This window comes from Thalia democratica, unplaced genomic scaffold, assembly GCF_965202585.1.
Source record: "Thalia democratica unplaced genomic scaffold, ktThaDemo2.hap1.1 HAP1_SCAFFOLD_1589, whole genome shotgun sequence".
Taxonomy (NCBI): Eukaryota; Metazoa; Chordata; class Thaliacea; order Salpida; family Salpidae; genus Thalia; species Thalia democratica.
In genome coordinates, this window is record NW_028140423.1 from 1 (window position 1) to 27,037 (window position 27,037).

The window sequence follows — 27,037 nt, forward strand, 5'->3', positions numbered from 1 at the left end:
AAATACCAACTTCGACTTCTTACATTTACTTAGGTAATAAACTTAAAAATTGAGTTTTAATAGATATATTTAAATTATTGTGCTTTCTTTATGTTTTTTCTTAAAATCATTAAATTATAAAGTAGTTTTTTAAACTGATAATAATAGAACAGTATCTTTTTCTGAGAAAAAAGCTGCGAAAGTCATTGTAAATATGTTGTACAAATTTGATGAATAAAAACACTCAACTAGTTCTGTTCTTCTTTTTTTAATAAATGTCGACATTCTGTTGTTGATGTCTTTAAATTATTGTTAATAATTATTATTTAAATTTATCAAAAAGAATATGGTTATGCTTAATTTAAATGAAGAAAAAAATCAGTTTTGATAAATAACACATACACTCTTATATCATTTAGTTAATTACAGGAAATAATTTTTATTTAACATCTTTTAATAAAACTATAAATAAAATGGTCAATAGTTTTAATTTAGAAAAAGTCACAATTTCAAAAAACAGGTTTTTATATTTTTCATACGCATAATTGTTATTTGAGTTTTTCTAATACATTTTTAGATAGGTTTAGTTTTAAAAATACAAGTATATAACTACAAACAATAATTTAAAAAACGAACTGTGTTATATCAATGTTTTAAGAGTTTCAACATGTGTACCCTTATTGGTCTTATTAGTTTTACTAATCGATTTTTAAACATATTTAAGGATACAAGTAATGAAACTTATTCAAAAATTAAAAGTTGCCCCTAAATAAAACCTTGTGTAAAATTCTAGATATAGTTAGCTTAATAGTTGGCCCTAGTGTAAGCTAAAAAAGCAATGTTGTATTGCTAAATAAAGGTTTTTATATGAATATTTCAGAATTTTTTATTTGTTTCAAGCTATATGCGTTAAGTTGAACTATATCTGCAAATGATGTTTTAGGTTTATCTTATAATATATATACTAATTAAACAAAGCACAACTAAGTTAACATAGCGTATGTAGTTTTCGTAATGCGTACCGAGAGTTTTCAATTAAGTGCTCAGCTCATGCAGCTTTTTTTACTTTTAAAGTTTTGTGTAGTTCTTGTACTAGTTTTATAAAAGTTGCAGACAATCAGTCAAATATGTAATAGTGCTTAACTACACATAATTTATTTTATATCTAACAACCACTTTAGCCGGTTTGAACACAAAACTGATCAGTATATAGTTTTACATGACTATAGTCGGCCCTGCACACGACAATGTACTTTGGCTTTTAACTCTATCAAAGTTAAAGTAAAATATTATGTTTCTAGTAAATAGTAAATGTTTGTTCTTTAAAATAGCTTGGGAAGAATCACGTAAAAAGCGAGTTGCATTATTTGTTTCTATTTTTAAATGCTACACTACCATACTGTTTATGAAAAAAAAACTTTTATCTTGCAGTTATCTTAGTGCTAAAAATTAGGTATCTAATGACTAATTGCGTATTGAAAAAAAATAGTAGTTTTTTAGATTTAATTATTTTTTAAATAAGTTTAATTCATAAAAACTTCACAACATTAATGGTTACCTTTCTATAAGAGAATTTACACTCTTCTAAAATTATTTGATAAGAGTTTCACTGAGTTTAATCTGTAAAACAATAATGTTTTTAATTGAAGTACATTTAATATTTAACTACATAAATAATTTACGTATGTAATTTATTTGGAAATAAAAGTACGTTCGATAGTTTATCCTTTTCAAATTTGCAGGTAAAACATATTATATTAAACTAGTTTATGGTAACTAAGACTTAATTTTAATTTTAGAGAGTGTTTTTTATCGCACTTTAAACTAGACTACCTACCACATTGATTTTAGAAAAATAGCACACAATACTTGTGCTTAGTGATTTAAATATACTAAGCCGTGTATATTATTTCTTGTCTGAAAAATAAAACAAGAACTGCTAAAGTTTAAATTATAAATAAAATATACGATATATAATAATATATGAAGCAGTAACTTGCATTAATGATTTGAAAATTGCGAAACATTGCTTCAAAATTAATTTTGATTGTTTAGTTTAAGTACTTGAGTCAACTAACAAATATCCTTAAATTAAATTTAAATTCTACATCTTCTTTTCAAACCGGTTTAAAGAGAAGATGTTCGTTTAAAACAAATTAACATCCCCACAGTACTTAAGTTCTTCCAAAAATACACTTTATGTCCTGGACAAGCTATAAACTGTATCCTGGTGTATGACTTGATAACCGAAAGATTTTTTCGTACACAAGGTCCTTGAACTAAAATTTTTTAGTGCTTACTTTTTTTTCTTTCAACAAACTTATAAGAGTTATATGTTTTAATGATAAAAAAACTTTTAATGATGTAGACAGTAGTGAATCGTTGTATTTTTGTTATTGGGTGCAGAAGTTAATAGTTATTTTTAAAACCCCGTAATTAGACTTTTTTAACCTATTTAGTAAGATAAAAGTACTACATGAACAACAAATAGTTTGTAAACAAAAAAAAACTATTTTAACGGTTTTATAATACTATAATAAGTTTTTAATATTTTTAGCCAGAGCATCTGCTCCAATGCTCAGCCCCACGCGACGTCCCTTGTTGAAGAATATAAATTAGACAAATTTTTTGGTTAAAAATTTCAAAAAGCTTTTAAATTGACAAGTATACATTTTTTCAAGCAAAATTTTACGTTCTCAAGTTTAAAATTAATCTTCGAGCAATATATTGGCTTATTTCTCACGTATTAATATTGCATTTGAGACAGCAAAATATTTAAAAGAATTTTCTGACTTTGTCTTTCTAAACACCATAACACTTTTCATCTTTTTTAGTTTTATTTGGTGTACAGCTAAGCTTTTTTTGATCGAAAATAGTCTTTGGAGCTGATGTCATGATTATATTGCAATATTTTAGTTGATATTTATTTATAGCGTTTGTTCAAGGCAGGATTATCAAAATTTATTGATTTAACCGTCTACTTCTCATCCACTGATCAAATGTACTTTTAACTGAATATTTTACATTTAACTCTATGTTTTAACGGGAACCGTTCAGTTCCAACCCGTGCACAATTCCCACCCGATCATTTCCAACCCAAATCAATTCCCATCCGATCATTGGCCACCCGATCAATTCCAACCCAAATCAAATCCCACCCGATCAAATCCAACCCGAATCAAATCCCACCCAAATCAAATCCCACCGATCATTTCCCACCCGATCATTTCCCACCCGAATCAAATCCTACCCGATCAAATACAACCCGAATCAATTCCCACCCAAATCAACTCCCACCCAATCATTTCCCACCCGATCATTTCCCACCCGAATCAAATCCCACCCGATCATTTCCAACCCGAATCAATTCCCACCCAAATCAAATCCAACCCGATCAAATCCCACCCAAATCAAATCCCACCCAATCAATTACCACCCAAATCAATTCCCACCTGATCATTTCCCACCTGATCATTTCCCATCAACATAATTCCTACCCAGTCAATTCCCACTATATTATCAAACCCGATTATATTTATTGTTGTACGAATTAAAAATTTTAATACGTTTGGAACTCACATTAAAACTTTAGTTTTTGTTTTTCTAAAAATCATTTGAAATATGAAGTAAGTAAGGTAAGAACAATTTTTTTGATTAAGCTAAAATTGTTACTGTTGCTTATATTATCATGTTTTTAGTTTAATGTCATTTTTGTTTGTTGATAACTACGATAATCAAATAATTATGACTTGCGAGCAACAGAAAGTTTGTCTGTTACTTGTAAAATGCTATCATTGTTACTAAAATTTAATCCAGATAAGGTTTAAATAATAACTAAGTTTTTAGTATTGGAACCATTTTCTATCATGTTAACTAATTTATGTCCAATTAATTTTTTTTTGTACGAGTTGGAACAATTGACATTGACACTTAATTATATTTTAGTTTTTGTAACTAGTTAAAACAACAAAACAATATAGTACTGTACAACATAGTTTTCTTTAATAAGAGCTTTGGAATTTGAAAATTATATTAATGCTTATTTTATTAAACTCTAGACCTAAATTAATTTTTTTCGTTGATTACTAAACTTTTTTAAGTAATTACGGCCGGCAAAGAAAATTGGCCTATCTTTTGTAAAATGCTTTTACGGCTGATACAATTCAGTCCAAATCAGGTTCAAAGCAAATTCAAGTTTTTTTAGTATCCGAAGTATTTTTTATAACAAAGTATTCTACGGTAACTGATTTATGTCCAATTAAATCTACCTTTGTAACTACTACAGAAATTAATATTGCTAGTTAGTTAGAAATAAAGTTGCAATATATAGTTGTAAATAACGCATAAGTTAATGAAAAGTCTTCTTTACAAACAAAGTTTCAAAAGTTATAAGCCGTTTATAAAACAATGAAAAGAAAATAAAACTTTTTCTTATTAGCGCATATCACAAAAAAAAACCTTTTTTACGATAAAATAAAATGTTTGGATTTTGTTATTGCATTTGGTTGTTAAAGCATTTTTAATGCTCGTTGTTTTAACATTTACAATTTTGGAAAGAAGACACAAGCGAAACAAGTAAAATTTTATAAATAAACAGCTTTTTTGGTTAATAAAAGAAACTTTCTTTTTCTCATTTTCGTCTTTTTTCATCGTCGCACAGGCTCCAGGTAACCAGTCTAAACACGCCCCTGCAGTTAGGTACAGCTTATTGAAAATGAAAATAATAAAAATTTGTTAAAGTAATAATTTCTCTCATTAAAAGTTATTGTAAAACGTTTTTTAAATTGTTAAACATTAATAAAAATAACTTTTTTGGTCGAAATTTATGAGGTAAAATGAAATTTTAAATTTAAAAAGAACGGAACTTGATTGAAACATATAATCAATCTTTCTTCTAAACTTTACATGTACAAAATTTAAACGGATTAGAATTTATGCATAGAACTATTGATCTGAAGTAACCGTATAAGATATATAAAGGTTGATATTATTTTATTTGAAATATTTATAAACTGGATTGAGTCGAATGAGAGTTCATTCGAGTGATAATTTACCTGGATGGGAATTGATTGGGTGGGAATTGATTTTGCCGGTATTTAATTCGTGTTGGAATTATGCGGGTTGGATTTGATTTGGGTGGGATTTGATCGGGTGGGATTTGATCGGGTTGGAATTGATTCGGGTTGGATTTGATCGGGTGGGAAATGATCGGGTGGGAGTTGATTCGGGTGGGATTTGATCGGGTTGGAATTGATTCAGGTGGGAAATGATCGGGTGGGATTTGATTTGGGTGGGAATTAATCGGTAGGGATTTGATCGGGTTGGAATTGATTCGGGTGGGATTTGATTCGGGTGGGATTTGATTGGGTTGGAATCGTGTGGGTTGGAATTGAGCGCGGGTTGGAAATGTTAGTATACCGTTTTAACTTTGTTTTTTGTAATGATGTTGTACTGAAATACACGATGTAATGTCAAACAAAAGTTTTGACATCTTAAAAAGCCATAAAAAACAGTTCATTAAAAATAAATAATCTTTTTTTCAACTTAATTTTATAAGAAAAACTATTTTAAATTGTGTTACATGATCCAGGTATCTTAATACGGCTTGATCTTAACTTTTAATGAATTTTCTGCGTCTTTGATTAAATAATGATCAAACTAGATTTACTATTATTATTACGATTGTAATTTTCAAAGAGCAGAAAAACAGTTTTAATGCTAGACAGCTACGTAAGTATGAACTTAAACAGCCGACACTGTTGGCAATCTTTATTTAGTTAGAGTAACATAGGTGTTTTTAATGGGTTTGACTACTTTAAAAAGCTTTTTATTACTGAGTACGTATATAGACCACATTCAAAATAACTAGCACAGCTTGCGTTTAGTTTACGCCACAGAGATTTTCCTATTAAAAGACTTTTCAAACTATTTCTAATTACGTATGTTTCTATGCCTATACATGTTTGTACATATTTAGAAATAGAAAACCTATAACTTAGAAGAAAAAAACAACATTTTTCATATTTAATTTATTAATAAAAACAATAAAACGCTTTATTATTTTTTTTTATTAAAATGTATTTTTTTTAAATAAAAGTTTTGTGTAAACTTTTTGGAACAATTTTATAACAAAACACTGATTAATTAAGAACAGTCACAATAACCTGCTAAATTAGATAATTTTGTTTAAATCCTTAAAAATGTTAATCATATACTTGATTTTTATTAAGTAGTTATTTTAAAAACTACTTTGTATCAAAATAAACATACCAAATATAAAAAATTACAAGTTTATAAACCAATATTTCCTAAACTATGGATCTTGAAATAGAGGAATGTTGTGTACAAATATTATTTTATAGAGATTGCAACTACTTGAACCATTTATAAAGTAGGTATGGACTTCATCTAAAACTTCCTAAACTCTCAGTGTCAACTACTTTTTAATAAGTCTTAGTATACTTTTATAAGTAAGTACAGTTAGTTGAAACAAACCGCAGTTTTTACAAGTTAAAACAATGTGTATAACGTGCACTTAATTTTTAGTTACTAATATGTTAAAATAAATTTTCTAAAAATTTAGTAGCCACTTCTTTTGGCTATTGGTTAAGTATTTTTCAGTATAATTTTATTCATATTAAAACCTTACGAACTTTTTACGAGAACATTTGAAACTTTTTTGCGAGAAACTTGTTTGATATAAAATACTTTAGTATATACTTTTAACTATGTCTACATTTTAGTAAACAGAGTTTATATCAATAAGAAAAAAAGTACTGATTTAATTTCATACTTCCGTATTAATTGACAGTAGTATAGTCCAAGGAAATACAGAAGAAAAAAAAACGGTGCAAAAATTATGCTTGGTGCTAAACTGACACCGCGCAAAATTAAAGCTACGTGCTAAAGTGACGCCAAGTAAAAGTGTCCCACCGTGCTAAAACTACACTATGTGATGAAGTGACGCTGTGCAAAAGTGTTGCGTCGTGTTAAGGTGACACTGTGCAAAAGTTGCGCCGTGCAGAAGTGATGCTCCGTGCTAAAGTTATCCACCGTGCTAAAGTGACGCAATGTGTTAAAATGACGCCGTGCAAAAGAGAAACTCCGTATTAAAGTGATGCCGTGCAAAAATGACCTACAGGGCTAAAGTGACGTATCATGCTAAAATAACGTCGTGCGCAAGTGACCCACCGTGTAAAAGTGATCCACTGTGCTAAAGTGACGCGTCGTGCTAAAATGACTACGTGTTAAAGCGACACAGCGTTCCAAAGTGACGCAACGTGCAATATTGACGCCGTGTAATTTTGACCCGCTCCGAGTGTAGGTAGGCTTTTTATGAGTTTAGGTCAGAATTTTACCGAACATAAAAAAAGTTGGATATTAAATAAAACAAATTTAAATCAGCTTAACATTCTGTAAACACTGAAAAAGCTGAAGTCCGTAAGAATAAATTTTAAAGTTTTGTACGTATTTTTTATTGTTTTACATTTATGGTTTGCTATTTTATGAAAGCAAAGGTCTCTTGTTTTGCTCATTAAAGTATAAATGCTTTAATGACCTTTTATTTGGAAAAATAGAAAAAAAAATTTAAAAAACATTGCGTTCCTCCGAAAGTATTTTTATAGAAGGGATTAAAATTATAGACGAAAAATATGAAAACTACATAAGAGATAAACATTTTTAATTGTTCTTAGCTTCTTTAATTATAATTTTAAATAATTTTTTAATTTATGTTTAAGACTTTTACAAACTATCTTTTTTTTAACTTTTCCGAAGACTTTTATTCCACCCTGTAAATATCAATAAGCAATATATTTAACAAGTAAGTTGTAGAAAAAGTTACAGCTAAAAAGATCATACCATTTTTATTTGAAAAGTTGTTATTTATTTCATACATAGTTTAGCCCTATAGAATAACTATACAGTAATTAAGCTTTCAGTATGAACACTTAATGTTTTTTTGATTATTATTTCTAAATGTCATCAGTAAAACTACTTGAAAAATAAATCTAATTTGAATAACAAGTAAGTTTTTTATTCCTGATTAGTAAAGCAATCTAAAAAATGAAAGCATCTGTATTATTAATTCCTCGTATTTTGAAAAAAAAAACTACTGCACGTAAAGCTTTTCAAAAGTTAATTTTTTAACTTCTTAATATTATGCTTTTAAGTTGCCATTAAGTTTATAAAAGTTATAACTTCTATGAAGTTTTCTTATTTCTACATTAATGTATTACAGTAGACTACCGCTTAAGTACGCAAATTGAACCCGACCAAAAAGTGCGTACTTTTTGACGACATAGTATAATATGAAATTTAGTTGTTTGTTTTCTTTCTTACAACTAGTCACATATTTTGTTTTGTTAGAGGGAAAGTACTAAACTACATTGTGTTTACCAAACATTTTCAAAACATCAATGTGTGTACATTTAAATTAAATTATGACTTAACTATGTTGTATTTGTAGGTTTTTTTAACTTAGTCATCTAGATTTATTTATTTTATAGCATTACAGCTCAAATATCATTATTCTTTTCACTTTTCTGCAACCTTTACATAAGTACTTAGTTTATTAACACTTATTAACAGGACTGTCACAATCTCAGGTCACTTAGACTACTCAGGATTACTCACCCTAGTTTTAAAGTTGCGAAAGTCTCAGGCTAACTCAGCAGGTTGGCCATTCTACCTGGAAACATAAAATAATCTGGAAAAACTTGATGATTGAAAATTTAGGCAAAAAAACTGGAATTTCTTAGAAGTTCTAATATAACATCCTTTATTTTGATAAATAAATTGTACATATAACGGCACAGTTAAAAATGTAAATTGAATAGTATTTTTAAAACTAAAAATTGCTCTACAATGTTTATTAGTTAACAACAAGCAACTCACAGTGACACTAAATCTTTTAAATGCTGTATTTGTCCAGAAGGTAGATTTTTCAAAACTCGTTCTTTAATTTGATTTTTAAGTAAAAAAAAGTAAATTAAAAATCTAAAATGATATTAAATACTTTTCAGATGATTTTAAGAGCATTGAGTTATGTCAGCTGCTAAAAAACGATTAACTGAGTTAGAAAGGTTGGAGATCATTAACCAGCTTGAAAGGAAAAATCCACCTAGTAAGCGTTATCTTGGAAGAAGCTTTAATGTTAGTGAAGGTGCAATTAGAAAATTTTGCAGAACCGAGATGAGATTAAAAGACGATCTGCTGACATGTCTGAGCAAAGAAAAAGCTAAAATTTTCTTCTACTAAGTACCCTGAGTTAGAGTCTCAGCTTTATGACTGGATTTCAGTGATCAGGAAAGCAAATTTGCCAATTTAAAATATATAAAAAAATTAGAATTTTTTTGTCTTTCTTGATAAGTGCGTACTTAAAGCGGGGTGCCTACCAAAATAAGTGCGTACTTAAGCGGTAGTCTACTGTATTTCATACTTAAAGATGCGGACTAAAGTATTATATTATAAAGAAGATGTTCTAAAAGAATAAAATATCGCTTGCAAGAGTTGTTAAAAAGTTTTTGCATGCCACACCGCAATTTAATAAAGTCATATCATAATTTTTTCATAAACTAAATTATAATACCATAAACACTGTTTATTGAAAATCAAATTAGGAGCACTTTTGAATTTGTTTTCTAATAAAAAAGGATAATTTTGATTATTTTCACAAGTTGTATTAAGCTAAAGAATGCGTTAGGCCAGAGAGTTTGCAACTACGCAATAGCATAAGTTATTGAAAATATTAGAGTATTTATTTTAATTAATTTAGTTATTAACAAAAAAATAATCATAGGTAAATAAATATATCTTTCCTGGTTGAGTTTATTCACAAACTAATTACAAGAATGATAAAGTCTGTAACACAAATAATAACTAAAACTAGGTAAATACTTCTACATCTCCCCCCAGATTTTATCTACAAGGAGATAAAACGGAAAACTTACCTAGCAAAACAAAAATTTTTTTTAAACAACTTGTTACAACTTAAACGCATTTTTCAGGTCTAAAATTCAACGAAATTAAACTAAAAAAGACAAAAACATTTCAAAAATTACGATTAACTTAGTTCACTAATAAATGATTTGTTAACAAACTACAACTTAAACAAACAAACTGTAACAAAAAAATTGAGACTTAATCTTTACTTTTATTCACTCAGTTGCTGAATACAAGCATTTAAAAACTTAATTGCTTCACCGATTCGAACTTTTCAGCTTTGAAGAACGAAACCACACTTCATTCATCTAACCATCTTTAAACTTCACTTCATTTGCTGATAAACATCTTTATCATATTTTCGACTTTAAACAAAGTAGAAGGTGCATTACTGATAGTATTGAACACTGACGAAATACTGCTACACTTATTTTCCAAATGCTCGATACCAACCAACAGTTCGAATTTTTGAAAGTCAATCTCTGCGTCCTCATCCAAGATCACTTTGAACAGATGGCTGTTAGGCTAGTCTGCTGCAAAGTCAACTACAAACTTTAGGACGTCACCATTGGACTGAAACTCATTCATATTAGACCATAAAACATTAATTTACAGTGAACATTCCAACTTGACAATAAATGAATATCAGCAACATCGGTGGCACGAAGCTTTTGAAAATTATCGTAAAGTCTTACACGGAAACGCTGCAAATAATCCGATAATTTCACACACTCATCCCAGACACATTATTGTTCGCAGTAAACTTTGGCTGTCTGTTTGCTTTTCTGTAGAAAATATAAGTCAAGAAAATATAGATCAAAGCAAATCCGAGCCATTCCAGTTCAACATCAATTTCGAAGAAAACCATTAGTATAGAAGGTTATATATTGAATAGGACTTTATCATAAATAAATATATCTTTCCTGGTTGAGTTTATTCACAAACTAATTACAAGAATGATAAAGTCTGTAACACAAATAATAACTAAAACTAGGTAAATACTTCTACAATAGGAATCAAAATAAGAATGTAATTTAGCATCAATTATTTTATAAGCTCGACTTGTCTGAAATCGGCCGAACTTAATTTTAACAAAGACCTGGGTTTTAATACGAAAAAGGATCCCTAGGATTACTGTCTACGTTTTTTGTACGTCTTATCAACATATTTTACACAATTAGTTGTATGTGCATTTAAAACAGATTTTATCATCTAGGGATCTAAATATTTAACACATGTGGTTGTTTCATTATAGTAATTAAATATATATTATAATAAGGAAAAACTTAAAATTAAGTGCAAAAGACTTACACAAGTTTCCTTTAATATCATGCTTAAAGTTTCTTTCAGTTAGAAACATACTTTTTAATCTTATGTTTTATTAAACAATGTCAAAATATCATATTCTATTAGTACAGTGGTCAGTAGCCTTTTATGAGTAACATGCCATACTTAAAGTATTTCGCGTGTCACAATTATTCTAAAAAATTAGGCAGCATAGTTTACTTCAAGCAAAAAAGAACTTACTTGTAAACAACTATGGCGGGTCATATTTGGCCTGCAGATTATTATAGATCTAATTTTTAATAACAAAAATATATTTACGTAGTAACAAAGATTATAAATTTTTGTTATAAAACAACTTAAACTCGCTTATTTTGTGTTATTTGTGTTTTAGCTAAAAAGGACATCGCAGGTCAGAAATTTTTAGTTGTCGGTTCATATTTGCTAACCCTTGTTATAGTATATATTTAACAAGATAGAAATTTAAAACTTATTAAGCAGAAACCGATTCTATTATTTGTCAGTTATCAATTTACACATTGTTTATTTAAATAAATATAATACACGCAAACAATGCAGTAAATTTTAATTAAATATTCTAATAGAAGTTTAAAATTTCGATACAACTGAACGTTATTACAAATGTTTTAATTTATTAAACTAGATGGTAACGGTTACACGAAAGACTTCAGAAAAAAAAAAACAAAAATAATTAGAAAAAAACAATTATTTAGCAATTTTAAAGTTAAAGAATTAACAACTTTTTTTAAATTATTAAAAATTCTAATAAATAAATCTGAGTTTAAATTTACTAATAAATAAACTACTAAAAGAATGCTACTAATTTTCATAATTTGTAAACTAAAACAAGGCAGGATTAAATAAAATAAATCATTTAAAATTAAAATACAACAAATAGCCTAAAAGTTTTGAAGTCTTGATAAAAAAATTCAGTTTTTCATATTCATTTCCGAGACCTGCAAATGCACATACCATTTAAACTCTCAAAGTCAAAATTAAAGTCAAAGAAATTAAATAATATTTTTTAAAATAACCAACATCTTATCTATTTAATTACTACTAACCTGGTTTGCCTGGTTATTCTTTTTGTAGCATCCGTTGAAGTCTTATCATTTTCACTAGGTTTTTTCACTTTACGAGTTTTTCTAACAGTTTTTTTGGGAGAGGTGACAACAACTTCGCTATCGCTAACTGATACATCTGGTTTGTTTTTCGTTTGAGCGACGCTTTTTCCCTTTAATTTTTTGTTATTTTCAGCAGCTTTTGAGCTTAATTTTCGGGCTCTGCCTCTTGTTTTCACAGGTGCAGCTTCGTTTTCGGCCACTGTACTTTTAATCCTAAAGAAGTTTGATTATTATGGGTCTTACGTAAGTACATTATAAAAAAAAGGTTTTAGTAGACCTATAATAATTTATTAAAAGCTTATAACAAAAATATTATTATGTTTTTAAATAGTTTCTTCAGCTACAAATTAAACTTTACTATAAAACAATCTTACTTTTTGTCAGAAATAATTTTTCTCCTTGTTCTTGTCAGGGGTTTAGAAATTTGTTCATTTCCTTCTTTTGAATTAGTTTGAATCAGTTCTTCTTCTTTATTTTCGTCTGCTTTGACCTATGAAGCGAAAAAATTAAACAAATTTATGACATTGTGTAACTAACAGTTAGTTATTAAAAAAACTTAAAACTTATACACATACTTAAAATCGTTTTAATTAAACTTAAAAGTACGGTGATCTAAAAAATGTATTAGTTTAAATTTATTATTTAGCATTACACAATTATAAAACTTTAAGATCTTCCAACAGATTGAGATTACTTTGATGAATAACAGTAAAAAAAAGAGTGAAATTATCAGATTAATTTAATTGAAATTTTTTTTAATTTACAAAATAAAACTTTAAATGCTAACAATCTTGACAAATTATCGTTTTTTGTGTAATGTAGAAAAATATTATGATACCAACTGTACTCTAAACATCATATCACAGTAAAAATGCTTATCTGTTCTCTGTAGACTAACTAATTATATTACAAAAGTACTTTATATTATCAAAAACACAAATAAATTTCACTGAACCTTTCTCGGCCTTCCCGTTCTACGGACGGGAGTAGTTGGTGCTGACACGGATTTTCTCTGCTGTTTACCGCGGGTGCGTCGGGGAGGAGTGGTTGCCCTGACAACCGGACTTGCCACGGAAGGCGTAGGTGGAGGTAAATAAATTTTGGGGAAGTTCGCTGGTGTTTTGTATGTCGATTCGCGAAGTTTTGTTGACTTCTCCTCGGTTTTTGCTTGCTCAGCTTTCTTCTTCTTCGAAGGCTGAACAGCTGCATCGGTTGCAGACTGAACTCGCTTTTTGCGCTTGTTAGCAGCTTGTTTGCTTTTCTCTTGAGGTGATGCTTTGGGCTCAGAAAATTTGAAGGTTAAACCTATAGAAAAGTAAGCTATAAGTAGGAGCTTTCTTACAAAAAAAAAAACACAAACCTTTAGGTAACTTGGCTCTGGTTGAACTTTTAGTTCCTTCTTTTTCAACTTCGGCTACAAAAAATTTGAAAATTAAAATATAATTAATTAGTTTATAATTTAAACAATCATAGTCTTATAACATTTTAAACAAGCAAAATCTATGATGCAACGTGTAAAAAACATGTTGAAAACCTACTGTTAATATCTTTTACAGAGTATAAAAAAACAATTAAACAACATTTATTTTAAAACCAATTAACACAGTTTTATGATGCTTTTTACCAAAATAAAATAGCAAATGCTACATACTGTTCATTCTTCTCCTTTTGTTTCTAAGTTGAGGTGGTGACAGTGGATAACTGATTCCGTCAACTTCTATGATACCAGATTTCCTTTTCTTTGTTGATTTAGAATCTTCTTCTACTTCAAGAAACTTTGGTTCTTCATCATTTACTGATTGTAACTCCACATTCTTGTTGCGTCTAGATCTTCGCACAACAGGAATTTCAGTTTTTTCTAGTAATTGTAACAAAAGATTAAACTTATTTTATAAAAACACATAAGAATAGTTTATTGAGTATGTAAGAGACTATAACGTATATTAAACAAATGCAAGGATAATTTGTGTAAGGTATGTATTATACAGTTATACATTTATTAAGCATTTCTATCAATAAGTAAATACTTATAACTATAAACAAGATACGACAAACTATCTGTAATTATTTATACAAAATAAAAACTTAACTTAAACATTGGTTATCTAAAACTGAGCTTAAAAACGACAATTAGATATAAACTATGTTAAAAATTTACTAAAATACAAATCAGTAACAATGTAAGTATTTAAAGCTAAGTCAAGTTTGAAAATAGACAAAGTTCACAATAAACTTAAGAAAATTCAAAAAGTCCTCAAAAAAAACTTTTGGATTATAACGGAATTTAAAACCAGTTCCTGTGACCATACTTAAGTTGATAAAACTGATTGTTGATTCATTAATAATTTAAATAGCAAATTGTAATAATAGAATAATATTTTGTTTAAAAAATTAATTACAAAATGTTGAAATATTCTACAACTAACCTTTAACATCAGAAACAAGTTGACTAGTTTGAGTTTGACTCTTTTTATCTGAAACTTTTTCAACATTGTTCAAATTTTTATCTGACGAAGTTGTAGAAACTTTGACTATTGATTTTTGATCTTTAACTTCTATTTTTGCAGCATTTTCTTCTACACTGCTATTACAATCACTTGAACTTTTAATTACTTCTGCATCTACATTACCAGCGCTATAATCAGGAACATCAACGGTTCTAGATGGTGACGTTTCAATTTCTACATCTGGCGTTTTGGTCGGCGGTTGAGAGGTCATCAATGGCTTCTCGCTGACTGTTGAAATCTCACTCTTTATGTCATCATTTGGTATATTTTTACCTGATGTGCCTGTATGAGACTTTCTTATGGACTCCTTCTTATCAGTAACAGCCTTTTCAAGTTTTGTCACAGAGATGCTTTCCTCAAAAGCCTCTGGGTTAGTTTGCTTCGATTGCGTTGAATTGTCATGATCATGCTCTTTGATAGCTCCTTCTGAAGACGACTCATCTTTACTGGATGATTTACTAAATAAATCTTCAGTGTCTTTTAATTCAACCTCGCCAACGTTTTCATCTTTCGCAGAAACTGCATCAGAATCTTCCTCTAATACAACAATTTCCTCTTCATTAGTACTTTTATCACCGGTACTTATATCTTCTGATATATTTAAATCCTCGTCTTTTGTTTTACTATAAGTTTCTTCGTCATTAATTTCAACTTCATTTTCAACAACTAATATACTTTCTTGATCGTCAGGAGCTGAAACAGTTTCAACTGCAGCAGATTGGTTATCTTCAGAGGATTTTTTCAAATTTGATGAGCCTTGAGAATTATCTAAATCATCATTTTTGTTGTTTTGTACAACTGAAACAGCTTCTTGATCGTCAATTTGAGGACTAGTTTCTTTCAATTCTTTATTCAATGAAGCATCTTTTTCTTTATTTGAACAGCTAGTAGAAGTTTTGCCTTCATTATTGGTATATGTATCTTTTAATTCGTCATTTGCAAAAATATCACCTTTGTTTAAAAATTGATCTACAGCTTTTTCTTCTTCTTTTACTTTATTGACAGACGAGGAAAGAGCTTCAGTTGCTTGTGTTTCTGCATCGGATACTTCACGGACGCTCTTTTGTTCAATAACTAAAACTTCTTCCGAAACTTTGTTTTCTTCATCGCTATCTATAATTTAAATTGGTTTAAATTAAGCTCTAAAACAGCAATTTTCTAAAAACATAATTTTGTAAAATAGTTATAGTGTATTTAAGTTTTTGTTTAAAATTTATGATACATATAAGCTCCTACTCAATAATGGATTTTTTTGACTTCTTTTCATTTAAAAAGACGAAAAATAAAGACTTTACATATATATTTTTTAAATTCAGTCCTAAACATTTTTAAAACAAAATTAGCACCTTTACCTTAAAATTTCAAAATAACAAACTAAAACTAGCTACTGAGATTAAATTTTAGTCCGTGAGCTAGGGGGTGTCGGTCTAAGTAAAAATCTTAAATGTGGACATCAGATAGTACTTGAAAAAATTTAGTTAACAACTTACAATTTATAAAAAATAAAACATTCAACAAAATTTAACTTAAAAACAACGTAAACCTTCACTGTCACTAGACGAAGAGCAGCTTTCGAGTATAACACAAGAAGAATCACTTGAACTACTACTACTTGAATCATCATCATCTGAGCTGCTATTCTGGGAAGTTTTACTGCAAACCACAACCTCATTCTCAGATTTTTGATCTTCGTCATTACTTTCTGAATCTTCAAGCAGGAAAACTTCTGCTTCAGACTCTTTGTGTGTAGATTTCAGTTCTTCTTCAATCTGCTGATCATGAGGCTCATTATCTTCTATAGTAATAACTTCTTCTGAAGGAACTATAAGCTCTTTGTTTTTAAAATTTTTCTTGTTTGAATCTGGTTCCAAATCATCACTAGTTATATTGCCAATTTCTTTTTCAACTGATTCTTCTTCTATCATAGTTTCAGGCAGATTGAATGTTTCTTTTTCAACTGATTCTTCCTCTAACATAGTTTCAGGCTGATTGAATGTTTCTTTTTCAACTGATTCTTCTTCTATCATAGTTTCAGGCAGATTGAATGTTTCTTTTTCAACTGATTCTTCCTCTATCATAGTTTCAGGCTGATTGAATGTTTCTTTTTCAACTGATTCCTTCTCTATCATAGCTTGAGGCTGATTGAATGTTTCTTTTTTAACTGATTCTTCCTTTATAATAGTTTCAGGTTGATTTAATGTTTCTTTTTCAACCAGTTCTTTCTGTGCCATAGTTTCGATTTCAGGTTGATTTGAGGAAAGTTTTACAGGTGAAGAAACGCATTCGTAGAAAGAATCATCAGCAACTGACGAAACTGTTACCATTGAAACGTCAGCAGCGTCCATATTGTTATCAACGGAGTCTATTTGACTTTGTGGTACAGATTTAGTGAAGTTTGTACTTTCTAAGACGTCTGGAGTTTCTTTTAGTTTTTCCTCTTCGCTTTCCGAATCATCATTGAAACGAAGTTTTTTTGGTTCAATAAATTTAAGAGCAACATTGTCAAGTTCTTTAGTTGGTTGAAGTTTACGATTGCTTTTCAATATAGACGAGGGTGTGTTCACTAAAGGAGTGGTTAAATACGACAACTTCACTTTCTTTTTAATTTCCGGAGTCTGCAGCAAAGCTGAAGATGCTTTATCCAATTTGCTTTTGAAAATATCAGCTGAGTTTTTGCAATATTTAAGTGCTCCTTGTTTATTTGAAATCTTCTTTTTTGTTGGGTGTGAAGTGAGTGGGAGCGTTGAAAATCGTTTGTTTCTGAAATGCTGGGCTTGCAACATCGTGTTTGAAATTGAAGGAGGCAATTTGCACGTTGTTACATTGTATATTTTGATATCTGTTAAGCAACCGATCAACTCATCAATAAAACGAAACTTCTTTTCCGGAAGTTTACCCTGTAGAATTTTAATAAATTAAAGCATTATAAAACAGTTTTCATTTACATAATCTTTTATATAGAGACATTCAAGTTAACGTACTTTGTTGTAACGCGTGTACTCATTGATAGCATCACTATGCCTTGCTCGTATAATATGATGCAAAATAAGCAAATCATTGCACGGTAAACTGTTTTGGTTGCGAAGAAAGGAACATACTAAATTGTCGTCTCGACGAGACAACTGTAAATTTAGCAGGTGCCTCAACTTTCCATGATCGTAACAGTATTTCATCAAGTAAGTTAAAATCATTTCATCTTTGAAATGCTTTGACTTGACTTTGGCATATTCAAATGCTTGCATGTACTGTCTGCAATAAAAATAAAATTTATTTAGAAATATTTTTACAAATTAATTATTAATTTAAAAAATATTACAAGTACTTAAAGAATATACCGAAGAAAAAAGTTTAGGGGTTTGTTAATAGTATATACATACTGTTTTATGCAAAAAAAGTGCCTTAAAAAATCAATTTGATTAATCATCTTAAATCAACTTTTGAATTCAATCGAGATAATGTTTATGAAGTTACAGTTTATTCAAACAAACTTGCTATCACATAAAATTCTAATGCGAAGGTTGGCTTGTTCAGAGGAAGAGCATGGCGGGTTTATAACCCACAAATACTTGAGCGCCAGATCAGACCGTTCTTCATTGACTAGAGTTTGCAAAATCAATTTGTGTTGCCAATCCACTAGCAACTTGCCTACTCCTGACTCACAAAGTTTCTCAAACGATTGCTGTTAAACAAAGACTTGCACATAAATATACATTGTTTTTCACACAAAGTCATTAAATTTTTAGCTTAAGTAGTACAACTAGGTAGAGTGTTTCATAAAAAGTGCACCTGTACACAGTAGGATACAATATGGCAAAGAATAAATAAACATCGTACTTATGAATACTATATTTTTAATAGTATATTCGAAAATATATACTACTCTTAATACTAACATCTAAGAATCCATGATCAAGAAGCCAAAATGCGCGTATAAGGTAAGTTGTCTCCAATGTAAGTGCGAAATGTTGTTGGTAAGAACTTATAAATTGTAAGCAAGATTTTCTGCTTTCTTCGTAAGGCAACTGTAGATGAAAAAATAAGAATTAATTTTTAAGGAAAAATCCAAACAAAAATTATTACAAATTGATCAAATAAAACATTCAGGCTATGCGCAAACAAATTCTTAAACTTAAATAAATATAACAAATAAAAACAAAAGGAATCTTCAAATGCATTACTTATTTTCATGTTAACACATAAACAGATTTTATAAAACAACAGTTGTAAAGATATTGCTGAAGTAATAATTAATAAGTTGTTTCATATAAAAAATAAATTTTACCTGAGTGACGTGTTGAGCCGCTGTGAAGTCAATAATATCTTGAAGAAAATAAAGAACGATTGAATGTTTTGTAACTTCAAATATGTTATCCATGTAGAACATGTCTAGCAAAGCCTGTTAAAATAAATTACTTTAGCCGCAGCTTTTACTTATTGTTTTATAAATAGTGAATATTACTAGAGTTCTTTTTACTGGACTGATATAACCTGTGTTTAAATTCATCAAAGTGTAGATATACCTTTTTATTTTGATATTTAGATCAGGGTGTTTTTATTTGGGGTAATTTTAGCTATCAGGGGTAACGACTACAAAGAAACAAAAACGTAAAAGGGTAATAAACTAGTAAAGAGGGAGTAATTTTTTTAAATTTCTGCCAAGTGGGCGATTATGAAAATGAATTCGTGAAACCCTGACTTAGATAAAGTGATTATAGAAAAAAAAAATTTAAATAAATACTTTTAAAAGGTAAACTAAAAACTCTAATATGTTTCAAATCCAAAAAAAAAAAAAAAACTTACTAATATACTCGGAGGCGGGTATGTAGAATTTAGACTGTTTGTAGCAAACTTGGACCATCTTGCAGCTAAGTTGCCTCCACAATGTTTTATTATGCCATCTATCACCATAAGAGGATTGTCATTAAAGTTTCTGTAAAAAAAGTTAAGTTTCGAAGTAATAAAATTTTTAATATTACTAATAAATAACTTTTATCTAAATCATTATATCGTTTTGGCAAAAAAAAATTTAAATAAAGCTTGTGTAACATCTTAAAAATCAGTGATAATATGAACCTTTGAAAAGATGTATACTACTAAAACTTGTAATCGTAATTCTGAAAGATAGATAGGTTAACATCTCAAATAATAAACTAGTTTTTACTAGTAATAAGCATAAGTAACATATACAAGTAATAATTTAATATAAATCAAATTATAAAAAAAATTATGAGGTTATAGTAGTTGTGTTTAAGATGATGTTGGTAATCGACTTAAAAGATAATAAACTCCTAATAATGACATACTAAAAATACGAATTTGCCAATTTTAGCTAGTTAAAATACTTTAACTTTTCTAGTCCTATACAAAAAAACAAAGGCAAATTTATAAGAGCAATTTAAATAATGAGTTAAGTAACAAAATAGATTGGTTGAAAAAATTGTCTTAAATTTCAATAAACTAAAAAAGATATCTCTGTTTAAAATATTTAATTTTATCACTAATCATGGATATAAAGACAATATAACACGGTTAACTTTTAAAAGTTATTTTATAATAATTAAACAACTACGTGAAACTAAAACAATGTTTTTACATTAGCGTTAACAAATTTTTAACTATTAAACAGTTTTCAAACTAATTCTTCAGCATAAAAAGACAAACTTTCTAACAAGAACATTTTCTATTACAGATAAAAACTTTTTTTTTTGTTATTTAATAGATTATATTACGAGAAATTTAGTAGTATATGTTGCATAGGCATGACAAAGTTAAATAAGGTAAACATCTATAACGATAAAAAAACTTTAAATTATGTTATAAAGGTTCATCTAAGAGTAAAATTTTTATTTAATAGTACCGTACATATGTCATGCAGTAAAATATTTGTTTTTATACTAGCTGTAAGTATATTATTTTATTCTGTTCGATTTGAAGAATTAAAATTTAAGAAAGCTAAAAAAACTTATGATTTAATTAAAAACTTTATATGCGACAAAAGAAAACTAATTAAACATACATGTTTTTTCTAGATGAGGACAACTGACTTCGTTTTCTAATAAGAGCATTGTTCAGCTCCTCATAATTATAATGAATGTAGAAATCTCTACTTTCTTGATCGCAGGGACTGTATTCTAAAGGTAGAATTGAAGCATCAACCATCCATATCAGCATCTGAATTAAAACATATTTTTTAAATTTAAATCTGTTTTTCACTTACAGTACCTTGTCATCAAGATTAAATAATTTAGGTTGACGAGTGAAAACATACTTTTAGGTATCCACGAAGAATTCGAACGGCTTCGACTCTCGGACTCTGAAGAGGAGACTCACGGTACAAAGTCTAAAAAATAGTATCTTTTATAGTTTAATGCCTGAACAATAATTTATTTTAAATAAGTTTTTGCTGAAACAGCTTCAATAAAGAAAAAAATAATGTCTTTTACTAATTATAAAACTCAAATTTAAACACTATTATAGTTTTGAATCGCGTAGAACAATAAAAAAAAAATTGCACAAATTTAACTTGTAGTAGATGATGCACTTCTTTCAGCTGAAACTTTATTTGAGCTGATGATTGGTAAAACTCATCTACTACGAAACAAGAAGAGCAGTCAAAAAGTGGTTCGCCTACGATATTAATAAAGTGGATGAACAAAAAGCATTTATTTATAAATTGTTGTGCTCGTTATTTTTTCAACTAAAATAACTTTACAAAAATAGAGAGACAACAACGAATACTATAAAAAAACAAATTTGACTTAATTAAAATTAATAAACAAATACTAATATATTCAAATACTTATGTTCTTAGAAACTTAGTTTCAATATTCAAACTTCTAAAAAATAATTTTGAAAAAAAATTATACACGGTTATAACTATTCAAAATATAAATTTAATCGTTTGTTAACAAAAGATCCTAGCGAAACAAGTTCACTGGAATATATAATAATAACAAATTATTCAGTATCCTTCTTTTATTACACTGACATATGTTTCTGTGTATTAAACGAGTTAACAAACTTCAACTGATCTCTGTAAAAAAATAAATACTGTAAGGAAAGAATAGAAGCTAAAGTAGGTATATAAATTTAGATTTAATAATTACAAATATTGTAGAGCTTTATAACAATCGGATTTAATATTAAGTATTTTATCTATTATTAATCATTAACCTATAAAAATCTATAGAAATTATTTTTTATTTTAAATGGACACATCTATATACCTACTTAAGCTTCTATTCTTTCTTTACAGTATTTATATTTTTACAGAGCTCAGTTGAAGTGTGTTAACTCGTTTAACACACATAAACATATGTCAGTGTAATAAAAGAAGGATACTGTATAATTTATACGATGATATTCATTTAATTAAAATTTTTAAAACAAAATTTGTAAGAAAAAACTAAGTGAGTTCATAAAAGTAAAATCATTAAAATCAAAATTCAAGCATGAATTTTAAGAATATATTACAACGCACCTCTTTTTTTTTGATTGAAATAAATTTAAAAAATATATTTGCTTTAGATGGCGCTTTTGTACTCATAAAATAACTAAAATTATAAAAACTGTGTCATCAAAACCAACATATGTTGTTGACTTTTTCTTTGATGGAGCAAGTCAAGTTCCAAGCCCACTCAGCCATAGTGCTGCAGGTGAATTGTGAAGATTTGTCGATTCGAACACCGCTTATATTGTTTCCTTCAGCGACGTGATTCGCCACGCGGTGCAGAAAACCAGTCAAGTTGTGTTGGAACGCTGTGGAAAATATTCAAATGTTTACTAATCACAACACTTAGCTAGTTTGTAAACTGTAGATTCCTAATATATGTTTTTACATTTTATTTCTAAGTCTATAAGTTTAAGTAAAAGAACTTAAATTATTTGAAATGTCACATTGGCATTTTAAAACTATATTGTTAAATTTTTATTAGTAAACATGTCAACGTAGTAGCTACAAAATAACAAATATAAAAAAAATCTAAGAACAACAAGGAAATACATATATTTCACAGTGAAAATAAAACAAAAAGGCTAAAATCATAATGCTTTTATTTTAAACTACAAAATTGTATCAACAAAAACATATGCTTTGCTTAAAATAATTAAAACTTATTATTTATATATTTGTTGGCTTAATTAATTTTTTAATATTCATACATGAAGATTATTTAGTTGGTCTCTTACACCTATAAACAAATTTATATCTTAAAATAATTAAAACTTATTATTTATATATTTATTGGCTTAATTAATTTTTTAATATTCATACATGAAAATTATTTAGTTGGTCTCTTACACCTATAAACAAATTTATATCAATTTCGAAAAAAAAGCTTAATACTTTATTATACAATACAAATGAATATAATCAAACAAAATCAAGTAATTTGTGCATAAAAACTAAACAAATTAAGAACAATAAAACAATAATTTATAGTTTTGTATTAATCAATTCTAACACCTTACGCACTAAATCAAAGAAAAACTTAGAAAAATATAACAAAGTATGATGTGAAGGTACAAAGTTCAATACCATCCATATAGCAACATAATTCATTTACAAACACATTTTATTTTAACAAGACAATAAACAAAATAAATTTAACAAACCCGCGTCGAGTATGGAAAGACGATAGTACGACGGGCCATCATTTTCTTCAATATTTTTGTCAATAAATCCAACAATTGTCATTTCATTGTATGTTTGCTCTGCGTTCACCAAAGAAGACACTCCTCGATTTCTCAAAGACAACTGAACCTATTCGAAATAAATTCGTTTATATATACAGAAGGTGCAAGTTTTTATTTTACTATTACTTGATAAATTGATGAGTTGAATCATCAAATGGAAAATAAATGCGTACCATCATGATAAGTAAAGAACTTAAATGCAAGCTAAATTAAAAGTGCGATTAAACTTGTACAATTTAAAAATGACATTAATGGTTATTGTTACTAAAACAAAGTCTAAAAACAATTTTAAGGTAAAGTCTTACTGTTTTTTTTCTGGCGATCATAACAGATTAATATATTAAAAAGTAGGGCCAACTTATTTAATTAATACAACATTGACACAACAACAAAACAAAAATTGTATTTAATATTTTTACAAACTATGAACACTAAACCTTCTTTTGTACTCCATGCGTGGCAAGAGTGGAGACAGATTGAGAGCAAATGCAGTTTGTAGTGAACGAGAGCGCATCAGGAATGAGAAACTGCTGAGGTGGCGGGTGACAGTTAGTTTGCATTTGCTTCAAACTTCCAACTAGCGTCTTCACTTCCTGCAAAAGCAATCATCAGAATGTGGATTAAGATTTCATTATTGGACTTTATAAACGTCGTTTTATATAAACAGTTAAGTTTACCTCAAAACAACTTTTTACTCAGTTACTAAGAAAAAATACTAAAATGAATAACCGAACACTAACTAGCAGTTGATCAGATTGGAGTTTAGAAGCAGCAACATTCATGTTGTGCAAAACTGTGTAAGAGTTGTGTATTGACCTGTTGTAAATTTAATGTTGACATATGAAGCATAAGGAGTTTAAAAGAGAGTTATATTCGATTTAACTTACAATTGTCGCGCGGGCATCTGAGCGAGGTACCAGTTGTTGACGTCAAACATGTAAGTTGTGACGTCACTATTTTCAGACTTCCATGACAACAAGAACAAGCTCACCGAGGGCGTGACATCGCAGCAGTCTGACGTCATACTGCTTTGCAGCTGGTTGCTTTTGTCGAATATTTCTGTTTTGTATAACTTATAAAGTAAACCTATACAACAATAAAAAATGTTGCGTTATTTTAATTTATTTTTACCAAAACAACTAGTATTTACAAAAAATCATGTGATGTTTTAGTGATCATAAATAATTATTAAGTCTGCAAGATGTACAGATTAGTAACTTATACAACAAAATAAAGTGACGCCATATCTAATTGTTTTTTTTATTATAAATACAATTTTACTCAAGTTATAGAAACTATTAAGCAAACTAAAAAACTTATAGATTTTTGAATCATTTTCTTATTTTATCATACTTTAATTGATCTATAACTAGAAGTTTTACTTAATCATGTATTTTTTCGATGAACAAAGTCATTTAGTTTAATTTCTACCATGAAATTAAAGAAATGTACTTTAATTATGTTTACAAGAACTAATTTACTGTTCCAATTAAAATAATTATAAAAATATTTTACAGAACTAATACTACGTAATTATCCTAAACTAACATCTAGCATGATTATTTTGATGTTAATAAATACTGTAAATAAATATTTAATTTTCTGACTTTTGTAAAGATTAAGATGTTTAGTAAAAGTATTCAACAGTAATATTATTTTTTAAACTATAATTAATCAAAAATAAAAAAGCTTAAAATCATTAATCTACCTATAGAATCAATTTATTATTTATTAAAAAAAAAATTAAATTGTCATAGAATTTTTACATACCTAAAGAATTGCATTGCAAAACTGCACATCTTTCAGAAGTATGTTTAACAAAATATCTTGCAGTACATGCTACTAAGCCACTGTAAACAACCAAGTCTTCCATCGATTGCTTTTCCTCATACTCAATTGTGTGCATAATTGAAGACAGCCCTCTTCTTAAACAAAAATTAGAACTTCAACAGATAGTATTTTATAAATAAAAATTTTTGGAAATTACTTACTGAAAAATACCAAAACTAGGTTTTATCAAAAAATTGAGTTTAATTTTTTTTCTGTATTGATGGTTAAGTAAATAAAAATTAAACCTTAGAGTACAATTTATTTTAACTAGAAAAATAAATAAATAATTTTACAATTAAAGCAAACTATCAAAAGCTATTCAAATAAATAAACAACTTTACTTAGAGTCAGTTATAAAAAATGAATACTGTGTCTTTGCGTTAATAATAAGTTTTCCTCTTGTTAAATTAAAGTAAAACTACTAGAAACGATGTCAAACTGAACAAAAAGCCACTTTAGGACATAATTAATGTGTAACTAATTGAAAATGACTAAAATGTACAATTTTTGATTTAAAATATGTAACAAGCTTTTATAATACTTGTTTGAAACTAAAAATGATATATGGTTTTTTGATACTTATTTCAATTGAAAAATGATATAAAAATTTTGACACCAGTGCATTGTACAAGCTTTCAAAATATAAAAATAATGATTAAAATGATTATCCACTATTAAAAATTAAAATACATGTAAAAAACAATTTTAACAAAAACAAAAGGTTTTAAAAAACTATGAAAAAGTTATAACTTTTGGACAAAATATTAAAACATGATCGCCAATAGTTACTCTTTAGGGTTAAAGGTTAAGGTCTACACATGAAGTAAATAATAACTTTCAACATTTTAAGGTTACTGGTTCTATATTTTGATTAATAACCATGTAAGCAGAGAGTATATAATTGTACATGAATTTTAATTTAATTATACAACAAACTTTAGTAACAAATGGCTAAACATTACAACGTAATCGGGATTAGTGCAGACCGTAAAAATACTTACAGTACAACCTGGTAAAAAAAGCTTCTATAAAGTTTCTAAACAACTAGTTTATTGTAACGCGTATTTACTTAGAATTGGTAATTTGGAAAACGAAAATGTTGTAAATTTGATAGCCAATATTAGCTTACGAGTTTTTATCTTTAGAATTTCTTACGACCCAGACATAAAAGACATTTTTGGGATCATTTTCAGGGTCTTGTAGGGCAAATCCTTCGATTGAAGTTGATGGTGTCGTTTTCATCATACTGCTGTGACTGCAGATAAAAAAGATATAAGTCAACAATATAGTTTCAAATGTTACTTTATAGCCTTGTTTTCATATTAAATATGTATTTTGTAAACAAGGTGAGTAGTTTAAAATTTAGCAAAGTTTCGAACAATTAAATCTTTTTTTAATTAGTAAAAAACAAATATTCACTTAATTAATTCATGTTATAATATTATTAAGGTAACAAAAAAATAACTTATACTTTTTTGTTCTATGCGATAATAAATTATAACTCCACCTGGAGTTATTACAAGTTGTGTTACTTTTAATTTTGAAAGCAAGTTACTTAAAATGTACGTACACAAGAGAAAGAGTTTTGAGGTCGTATATTTGAAACTGTCCAAACGAAAATCCAACAAACAGAAGAAGATTGAAACTTTTCTCGTT

The 27,037-nt window shown here is 28.1% G+C and overlaps 1 protein-coding gene across 1 annotated transcript; it reads right to left on the reverse strand.

The window, feature by feature from the left end:
- Positions 1-12,720: 12,720 nt before the first annotated feature.
- LOC145848650 (uncharacterized) lies at positions 12,721-25,457 on the reverse strand. Its single transcript, XM_082953980.1, has 20 exons — positions 25,322-25,457; positions 24,439-24,610; positions 24,292-24,367; positions 23,989-24,144; positions 23,471-23,618; positions 22,445-22,615; positions 21,381-21,484; positions 21,126-21,197; positions 20,874-21,028; positions 19,658-19,787; positions 19,140-19,253; positions 18,751-18,879; positions 18,346-18,536; positions 17,956-18,106; positions 16,401-17,754; positions 14,777-15,970; positions 14,002-14,208; positions 13,711-13,764; positions 13,306-13,655; positions 12,721-12,840 (listed from the first exon to the last, which is right to left on the reverse strand). The coding sequence occupies exons 1-20, from the start codon at positions 25,455-25,457 to the stop codon at positions 12,721-12,723; spliced, it is 5,184 nt and encodes a 1,727-aa protein (XP_082810106.1).
- Positions 25,458-27,037: the final 1,580 nt, after the last annotated feature.